Source organism: Lissotriton helveticus, chromosome 3_1 (assembly GCF_964261635.1).
Source record: "Lissotriton helveticus chromosome 3_1, aLisHel1.1, whole genome shotgun sequence".
Classification (NCBI taxonomy): Eukaryota; Metazoa; Chordata; class Amphibia; order Caudata; family Salamandridae; genus Lissotriton; species Lissotriton helveticus.
The window spans coordinates 808,143,985-808,154,552 of NC_136061.1; the positions used below are offsets into that span (position 1 = coordinate 808,143,985).

The 10,568-nt window shown below is 43.4% G+C and overlaps 1 protein-coding gene across 2 annotated transcripts in view; it reads left to right on the forward strand.

Moving 5' to 3' along the window:
- Positions 1-9,452, forward strand: part of TSG101 (tumor susceptibility 101) — a 268,789-nt gene extending 259,337 nt beyond the window's left edge. For both annotated transcript variants that reach the window (XM_078681066.1, XM_078681067.1), the window contains exon 10: positions 9,062-9,452. In XM_078681066.1, the coding sequence (XP_078537192.1) occupies positions 9,062-9,151 (90 nt within the window). In that variant the 3' untranslated portion in view covers positions 9,152-9,452. The remainder of the gene's footprint in view (positions 1-9,061) is intronic.
- The last annotated feature ends 1,116 nt before the right edge of the window (positions 9,453-10,568 follow it).

A 10,568-nucleotide genomic window follows, 5' to 3' on the forward strand; every position in this document is an offset into this window, starting at 1 on the left:
GACCTATTGACTTTGCTATTGCCTGATTTACGAATGGCTCCTTTTCTGGGGCCTTTTTTAGGTCGAAGCCTACCAAACAGCACAGTTGTTTGGTTAGCTAACATCATCTTGGGGACATTTGGTAAGCTTCCCTGGGAATGCATTCCGTCCATTGCTTACCATTGGCTTTGTAACTCACAGTTGCTGGCTTTATGTGTTTTAGGCTGCCTAGTTTCTCTATGCCACTGGACTCTACGCCAATGCACTGTCAATCCGCTGAACACCACTCCCATCTGCTCTACACCACTGCACTCTACCCTGACCACAACACTCTGCCTTGCACCACCACACACTGCCGCACACCATCACACACTTCCATGCACTACTACACCCTACATCACCTATTTCTACTGTGAAACAGTTTACCCAGTGCCACTTTACTTTATGCTACGGCAAGCTACGCTGCACCTGTCCGCTCTGCGCCACTGCTCTCTACTCTAACCACTACACTCTACACCACTCAAAGCCAAAACAATCTAAGCCAATCTACTCTGCACCACTGCACTCTAAACCTCTATACTCTACTCTGAAACACTGTGCGCCACTGCACTCTATGCCACTCTACACCTTTGTACTCTACATTATTGCACTCTAAGCCACTCTACTCTTCGCCACTGCACTTTACTCTGCACCACTCTGCTGCACTTTATGCCAGTGCACTCTAGGCCAATGTACTTTTCCTCACCCGACTCTACACCTCTGCACTCTTTGCCACTGCTCTCTACACCACTCGATTCGAGTCCACTCCACTTTACTATAGACCTCTCCACTCTACTCTACAACACTGCACTATGCCACTCTACTCTATGACAATCCACTGTACCCTGCACAACTCCATGCACTTTACTCTACTTTACACCACTGCTCTCTACACCACTCTGTTCTAAACCACTGCACTCTCCACCAATGCACTCTGCACCACTTTACTCAAAATCAATTTGCTCTGCTCCACTCTACACCATTGCAATCTACATCACTGCACTCTACACAACTCTTTTCTACTCTGCACCACTATATTCTACACCTCTTTAGTCAAAACCATTGCACTCTGCTACTGCACTTTACACCAATCCACTGTGTACTTTACACCACTTCACTCCAGACCACCCTACAACACTACACTCCAGGATACTCCACTCTATGATGCTCTATTCCATTAAACCCTAGTCCATTCAGACACTCTCTGCCACTCCACAACTCTCTACTCACCTCTATGCCACTACTCCCCTCTACGATGCACTGTGTAATCACTACATGCCACTTTACTCCACTCTATTGTACAACACACTACGCCACTTCACTTTAAGTTAATCCCCTCTACGCCATTGTACTCCACTTCACAAGACTACTTCACTCTGTGCCACTCCATAACAATCTACTCCGCTCTATGCTTCTCTGTCTAAAACACTGTCCTCCACTCTACACAACACCCTCCACGCCACACTAACCCACCCCACTCTAACACTCGCCTCTACGATACTCTACAACACTCTGACACTCTGTGACAGGACACTCTACACCCTCCTACTCTACGACACACTCGTCCCTCCATGACACTCCACAATACTACCGAGCTGTACGCCACTCTATGCCACTTCACTCACTCTCCTTCATGCCACTAACCTGCAGCCATGCTGGACAGCAGCTTTGCTGGTGTACAACATGGCTAAAACATATTGACAAAGCCAATAGGTGAAACCTATTAACTTTGCCTATGCTTGTTCTTCTCATGACATAACACTCATCAGTATAGTATAGGGTCACTGTATGTAAGAACAGAAGGCCAGGATTATTCTCCTGACAATAGTTTTCTTTCTTTCCAACAGTATCTTTCTCCAATCTTAGTTTTGTACCCTTGAAGCAAGTCCAGCCTTTAGCATGGGTGGCTGTGAGGTTGGCTCATTTCAAATCAGATCATGTAGCAGTCGCTCACTGCACTGTCTCCAGGGAGAACAGCCTTTAATAAATGTTTTCTTGCTGCAGGCGCCCTGCTGGTAAAGCTTTATTCTTTCCCCTTCCCTCTTTCTTACCCCGCTCACCAGGGCCTTTACCTCACATTTGCTGCTGGTGTGAAAATAGGTAGATGCGGAGATTCAGATAAGTAGTTGAGGAGTTAGAAAAATACATTTTCAGAGCAAGTCAGTCACTGCTCTTAGCCAGAGACTGACCTGTGTGTAGGAAAGGGCCCTCCAGGATACTGAACAGTAGTATGGAGGCAGACAGGAGCGGTCCGCATACCACCAGGGATGTGAGAAATGTAGAGTGGAGAAGAGTACTCCCAAACCCCTGCCCGCAACTTTGCTTCTTTTTCTCTGCAAGTTAGAGGCACTGGCCAGGGTCATTGGGAGATGTAGCCTAGACCCAGGGTGAGGTTAGTTACTGCATGTTCGGTGTGGGTATTTGTTAAGTTCTGTTTTCTTTTTGCATACTGGTACTTGCAGTTTTGTTGCCATTCACTACAAATGCAGTGCAACAAGTACTAAGATGCAAATTTAATAGTTATTGGCAAAACCAAGAGGTCTAGCCTAAGCAAGCTGGAGCAGTGGTTAATTTGTATTATCTTTTATTGCAAGTATTTGTAACAAACACAAAAATAATTAAAAAACTATAATTTCCAACGCCTAAACTTGGTGGTCATATATGTGAAATAAAAAGAAATGAATAAAAACAATGAACCATCACACATAATGTTAATTGAATTGTACGGATGCTCCTTAATTTACATTTGTACTCAGAACAAATATTGAATCCTTTTTAGAATGAATACAGATCACAGGAAAATTATTACTATTGGTACAGTGAAAAGGTACTATTGGTTCTGAATTACATGAACCTTAAGACATAATATAAACACAACAAGATGCCTTAAATATAATAAAGTTATAAAGAGTATAAAGAAAAAATTAATTGGCAATGTAAACAGTTCATTATTACATTTATTTAGACAGTAGTCTTTCGCACAACAATACAAATACATAAAGTAAATACTTTAATATACATCTTAATAAACTCTAAAAAATTTAAATCAAGTTCCTAAAAAAACTAATTCGTTAAAGGTATTAAAAACCAACATACTCCAGTGGCTATGTCTATTTATCTCGTATCAACTAACAAGGATTTGGTTGATTCACAGGATATAGTGCCAAATTTACTAAAGGTTTTAAAAAGTGATAGTACGCCATCTAATAAAATATGCAGATGTGTATTTCACCATAAAAGGACAAAAGCAACTTTCATTATTTACATTTAACGAGCCATAAAGCAAACTGTAAAGGTGATTCATTCATATTCTCAAGTTCAATGTCTGAACACATGTTTTGGTTTCGAAGATGTGAAAATTGCTGGACGGTTGTATCAATCAATAGCCAGAAAATATAAAAATTGGAAAACGGACTGCTTACTTTACAAATGTATAATAACTTTGAGTCTTGAAAAGCAACCATTCTTATTTCTTATTTTAATTTGCTTCGAGGTAGTTGTTGATGCCTCAGTGTCCTGTATATGCAATTGCCTAATTTGACTTATGTCTGATATATTAGAGGAGGCCCAACTATGTGCATTACGATTTAAATCCTCCCTACACACTACAGGTATTTTATGTTGATATATTAATGATAAGGTGTGGAAATATCTCACATTATGAATAATAGCTTGACCCCACCACAAGGTTTAAATCAGTTCTAGTATTGCTGATTAAATCATAGAAGACCGCTGGAGAGCTAAAAGCAGTTTCTATCTGGTGCTGTCTGTCGAATACAATACTCTACGCCTTGGGTCTAGATCTCTGAGAAATAAGACATACAACAGGTAATTCCTGACAACGGAGTCAACAAAGACACCTCTATAGGAGAGGATTCACAGGAGGCGATGTTTCATCATTTGGGTCTGGCCTTCTCTCATAAGGGACCCATGTCTCCAAATTTGACTAGGGTGACCCTTGCCGATTGAAGGGATTGAGGATAGCTGTCAATTGTTGCCTCCTGAGAGGTATAGCTCAAGAACCCCAAAAGAATTTCTTACCACTAAATGAGACGGGTTTCTAAAGATGTGCAGCGCTAAACAATATTTGGTGGTGGCTTAAAAATGACTACAGGCACTCTAAAACTTTTTATTCGCAAAGTGTCGTTGTCATGGTTAAAAAGCAGTATGCTAACAAGTGGAAATTCCAATTGCTAGACAAAGTGATTAGGTCGACATGTTACTGCCCTCACACGGATCTACTAGAATCGGGGCATTCATCAGGACCAAGGTAGGAAATAAACAAGGCTGCTGCTATGTGTCACAAAAGTGAAAAAAATTATGAAGTGAAACAAAAAAGCAAACAAATTCTTAGATATACTGCACCGGTAATGTCCAGTTAGTCCAATATGGAAATAGTTACCGGGTACCCATCACAATTGGGTGTCTCCCTCACCTCTACCTGGTCACTACTCAGGGAAGGGGGCCCCCGCTCTATCCGTCGTTACCCAGGGCGGTCATGTAGTAATGACCGGAGGTGCTGTCTGTTGAATCCCATATTGAACTTGGTTTAGAAGGGTAAAATGAATGGCTTAAAAGATAGACATCCAAAATCTTTGTAGAATTTCTGCAGCCCTTTAAGAGATACATTGGCCCGCATTGATCCTCCTGGTGAAAGGACCATTTTAGTGACTTATGAATGTCAAGCCCAGATGTTTGTAAAACTTCACCTCCTGTTCCTAGGGCACTCCCAATAATTTGGACAGCATACTTCCTCTAGTCCCGAAAACGAAAACTTTAGTTTCAATCTAAATGTATATTTAAAAAGTTTGCAACAATAAATGTAAATTAACAATATTGACATTTTCCTCTGGAAAAATAGTCCAGTATAATTAAGTAGTCTGCATACAGTGGGCAAAGGATATGCACGCCATCTACCTTACGAGAAGGGATTTATCTCTGACCCCTTGGTAGTTCAGCCAAGTAATGTATATATAGGGTTGGAGCTAAAGCACATCCCTATTTCATCATTTTCTTATTGTAATTCTGTGTATAACCTGCGGGTCACAAGTCCTGATCCTAACATGGACAGACCCACACCTCATGTGTTTGTGATGTCAGGAGTGCCGGGCCGTGGTGCCAAAGGCTATGAGGGAGCGGTCCCTGAAGCTGCTAGTGGCCTGGTATGCGACTTCATGGAAATCACACTCCGGTTCCAGAAGAGGGTCTCTTGACCTTTTCAGGATTCCGAAGTCTTCTTTGTCCACTCGAAATCGTCGGGCACTCCGGTAAGAGGCACAAAAAGCCCAAGAATTCAAAGTCCTTGATTTTTCCTTGTCCATTGACCGACGTGACGCAGGAATATTGGCATTCCAGGCCTGGTTCCTTGGAACCTGGGCCGACTCTGCGCCTCCCCAGTTTTCCAGGAGCCGGAACGACCCCCGGTCAAATTAAAGAGTTCTATGAGGCCATGCTTCTCATTCTTGAGCGGCAAAACCCATCTGGCACTGCTTCTGGCCCTGTCAGGGTCAGAGGGGGCCCCATCTAGTTACTCGCCGGTGGCTCCGGCCCCGGCTCAGATAGCCCCATCCCATGGTTCCAGTCATGGTTCCATCCTGCGCTAGTTGAGCGATTACAACCCTTCCCAGCCCAAACACCAATGCTCCCGGCGGCGCCAGTCTCATTATGATCCCCGGCGACATGGGGCTGCCTCGGTCGATGCCGATTCCAGCACCAACAGGACCACTGCGTCCTAGGTCAGAGCCTGAGCCCTATTCTGAAGGGCTAGGCCTCTGGGAGGAATGTCAGGGATCACTGAACCCTTTAGAATACCAATATGGAACTGGGTGATGCCAGCGGACTGGACACATCTCGAGATACCTGCATGCTTTCTTCCCCTATCGCTGCTACAGTCTAGGGAGCTACATATGCAATTGTGGTGAAGAGGGCGGCTGAGGTCCTCGACCTTCAGTTGCCCTCGGTGACAATCAAGACTTTCATCTTGACGTTGGTGCTGCAACTGGGAGCTCCCTCCTCTGAACACCTACTCAAACTTAGCACCTGGGCTCCTGTGAATAAGAAGATAGCCTGCTGCCCCACTTCAGGGAGCCCAAATTTCTTCACCCAACACCTTACCTTGGAGAGATTGGTGGTCCACGCCTCCACTTCCAATGGCACGTTTTCTGCCACACCTCCGGACTAGGAATCCAAGAGGCTCGACAGCTTGAGAAAGAAAACGTTTTCTTCCACCAGCCTTGCATTGTGGTCTGTGACCACTGCATGCTTATTGAGCCGCTGCTCCCACACACTGTGGGAAATGGTTATGCAAGTGCTGCCACAGGTCCATGAGAAGGCCCGGGCCATTCGCTCTGAAGCAGTTACAGGAGAGATGCAATGAAGTTTACTATATGCTGTGGCTTCGACACAACTGACTCGCTGGGCAGAGCGGTTTCGTTGATGGTGACCCTCAGAAGCAATGCCTGGCTGAGAACATCTGGCTTTTCGAGGGATGTTCAGACTTTCCTCAAGAATATGCCCTTCAATGGCACCCGTGGCGGAGTGAGCTAAAGAATTATGATGGATTAAACCCAGATCAGTTGACTGGGGTGAGTGCTTGCAATGTTCAACATTCCACCCATCATCCCCTTTGGTTTTTCTTTGTTTGCCCTAAGTTGGCAGGGTATGCCCAGACGTGGGTCCCTTGCTCACTTTGCCATTGGATTCAAGATAGCCTGGCTGATGAGGGTTATGAACCCGAAACCGGTCCCAGGATGCTTGTTTCCGGTCCAGGGAAGACATGGCTTGGCAGTTCGGGCTGGACTGTTCCCATGAGGCACAGGGTCAGACTGATTTGCATATGGCCATGTCTGAACTGGGGTGGCGGAGTGAGCTAAAGAATGATGATGGATTAAACCCAGATCAGTTGACTGGGGGTGAGTGCTTGCAATGTTCAACACTCCGTCCATCATCCCCTTTGGTTTTGCTTTATCTTACAAGCCTCCATTCTTCTCCGTTTGTTCGGACAAACTGGTACTTTGAACTAGGGGCTCTTTCCTGTTGAAAGTGGTGACACCATTTCATGTGGGACAATCTGTCACCTTTCCCACCTTCCACACTCCTCCGCATCCATCTAAGGAAGAGGAGTAACTCCACCGTCTGGACCCACAAAGAGCATTGTCGTTCTACCTTGACCGTACACAAGAGCTCTTTGAGGGGTATGTTGCTGCGAAGAAAGGTCAGGCTGTGCAAAAACGGACCATCTCTCAGTGGGTCTGCATCAAGATCTGCTATTTACTGGCAAGGCAGCAGCTTTGGGAGGACTTAAGGGCCTATTCCACCAGAGCTAAAGCTGCAACTTCTGGGTTAGCACGTCAAGTCCCAGTTCTGGGCATCTGCCAGGGAGCAACGTGGGCTTGCCTGCATACGTTTACCAAGCATTACTGCCCGGACAGTTAGGTCCGCAGGGACTGACATTTTGCCTGTTTACTCCTGCAGGAAATCCTAGTTTACATTTGTTCCTCGGGAATGGTATTGCTTGGGTATCTATTCGAAGGTATGGAATCTGCTGCTAGAAGCCTCTTTTAGACAAACAAATTACTCACTTCTGGTAGAGACAATATCTAGCTGCTGATTCCTTACCTACCCACCCATCCTCCCTGATCTGCGGACAGATTGCTAGTGTCAGGGATGATTCTTTCATGGCACTAGTTTAGATACACCGGTGTCAGTGCATTTCATGATTCCGTGCTTCTGACGTGGAGAGTCTTGAAAAGTAACTGGCATCCTTGCACCGAGGTGATGCCTATATAGATGACACGGACATCACTTCCGAAGTGGGTGATGCCACATGGAGCTGACCGATGCCACCTACCAGTGCACAGAGCACTGCTTCCGAAATATCTTCCGGAACCAGTCTGCTGCCTGGAGAAATTCAAAGGTAAGAAATCTGCAGATAGATTTTGTCTCTACCAGATAGGGCATTATCGAAGGTAAGTAACTTTTTTGACAAGGGCATAATGCAACATATATTGCAAACTTGGTTTTGCATGTAATAAATGTGTTGATCTGCATTTCTCTACCTGTGAAGGGATTTGTAAATGAACTACAATGCCATCCATGTTTACATCCATTACGTTTCCGGCAACTCATGAAATTCTTTATATTCTTGAAAAGAGGCCTTTATTTTGTTTCTAACACAAATTCAGTCCTAACTAAAGTATCATGTAGGGATTTCACATTTTCTCTGCCACAGTTTCCCAATAATGTGATCAGATGTAATCGTCTTCCAGCGTTTATAAATTGTTCCCCGTATCTTTGTGTGTTCCGTGCTAAAGGTTATGAATCTAATTTCATTGATTTTTTTTTCCTCTGTTTTTTGATCCAAACACCATATCCTCCCAGGTTGCATTGCTACCGCTTTCATCGCCTCATCGCATGGCCTTTCTTTAAACCAATTGATTACAATATATTTCTCAGATTCAGATTTCTATTGGGTACTACAGTTACACTTCGCTCTTAATGGGTCTCTATAAGGAAAGTTTCACAGTTGAGTGCCCGGATAAAATCTTTGGTCATGTAAAATGTTGTTGCCTAAAATAGGTTTCCTGTATAGGGTGTGGTTGTGATTTGATTGTCTCTATTTTGCAATTAAATATCTAGGAAAAAATCACACTTTGAACATGTTACACATGAATTCTAAATTCAGATTATGCATGTTTAACATGTTAACAAATGCTGTTAGTTGCCATAGAGTATCTATTCCTCTCGTATGCAAATGTTCATAGTTGGGAACAAAGTAGCTGCCCATAGTAGCCCCCCTTGCCAATGCAGTGAGCCACCAAAAAGAAAGAGGTTACCTTCTTTCCACCTCAGACAGTACCCGAAACTCTTATGTTGAAAATGTGTTTGTCCTTAGTAGTGCAAGTGTACGTTATGGCCCTTAGAAAATATCTAAATCTGTAAACCTCACAGGCTATTGTTACACACATACTGCCTTTCATTTGTTGCTGCTCGAAGGCTTCTAAAGTTTGGGTCCATACTGATCTATTAATTATTCTTTTCACAGCATGTACGTCTTCTGTCTCGGAAACAGTTCCAATTGAGGGCACTTATGCAGAAAGCCAGAAAGACAGCTGGTCTGAGCGACCTCTACTGACCTCCTGGTTGATTTTTCTGAGAACTAAACTCTTTGTGGTCGCACTGTTGTTTCCTCATAAATCAATAGGTTCTCGAATAAGTTGTTACATTATTCAAATGTAAAATATTTTGATTATACTTGCTGTATTCTTTTTTATAAATATGTATAATGACAACCTTTACTAATGCACTTTTATTCTAGGTAAATATTTGTACTGGAATACAGGGAAGGCAATAGGTGCACAATGTACCATTACCTGAATGATGCCTGATTCGATAATGTAGACTGTAAAATAAATGTAAACTGATATGTTCCGTTCTAGAGCAGATTTTGATTTTATTACATGCAAAGTGGTTAACAATGTGTCCCATCCAAAAGGTGCACGCTTTGTCCTAGAATCTGTATTTTTGTGTGTGTTATTGCTAATTTCAAAAGGCAATGTAAACGAAAAAGTGACAACGAATGAAGTTGCTGATTTGTAGGTCTCCGCTGCAGAGAGTTTTAGCTGTTTGTTGGCAACAGTAATTGTATTCAATAGTAATAAACAAATAATTACATTTATAAGGCTCTCAACTGCTCAAAGAGGTGTGTAGAATTAGTGAGCTTTAGATTCACATTTGCTCGGGATTCAGTCACCTTTTTGTTTATCTCTGTTCCCTGCTCATGGTTTAATAGCTTTCCTAACTATTTTTGTTTGTCCCAACAACCCAAGGATCATTTCAGTCTCACTACTTTGAATTGAATATTTCCACTGCTGATGACAGTGGCTCCTTGTGCTGCCTGCTTCCACTTTTCTTCCTGCTCTTTTTATTTAAAAATTAGGTCCCCCCTGCGCCTGTTTGCCCCTACCATGCTCTGCTCACCCTCTGCCATAAGTAACACACCTCTTATATATGATAGCATTGCCACAATTATGGACAACTCCAGTCTCCAATCTCGTAGCACTTTTAACACCCTACCTGAAAAAGAAGTCTACACTATTAACGCAAGCAGACCATCATGATCATCTCAGACCCAGCCATTAAACACTCCCTTCCCAACAACCACCCGCCTACCTCCCCCCTCCCAAAAATATCTTTAAGGATATTCTCTGTACATCCTGTGCAGGGAAAGCAGCTAGAACCTTCCTAAACAAGTCCTTGAAAGTAGGATCTTTCACACCCACGCTAAAAGCCTCTCACATTAGACCACTCCTCAGGAAGAAGTCGAAGAGACTGCAAGCCGATCTTCAATGCCTGTTTGTGTGGTAAACACAGACACTATCATCGTAGAATAAGCCTTAAAATGTATTGCTTACTAAATCAAAAACAGGCAAAGCTTGGTTTGCACCACCTTTGGCATCTGTACCCATACCCAATATTGTGGCGTCTCTATTGGGCAATCGTCTCTTCTCTCCTATTGTACTTCTGCTACGCACATTTACTGGACCTGATCA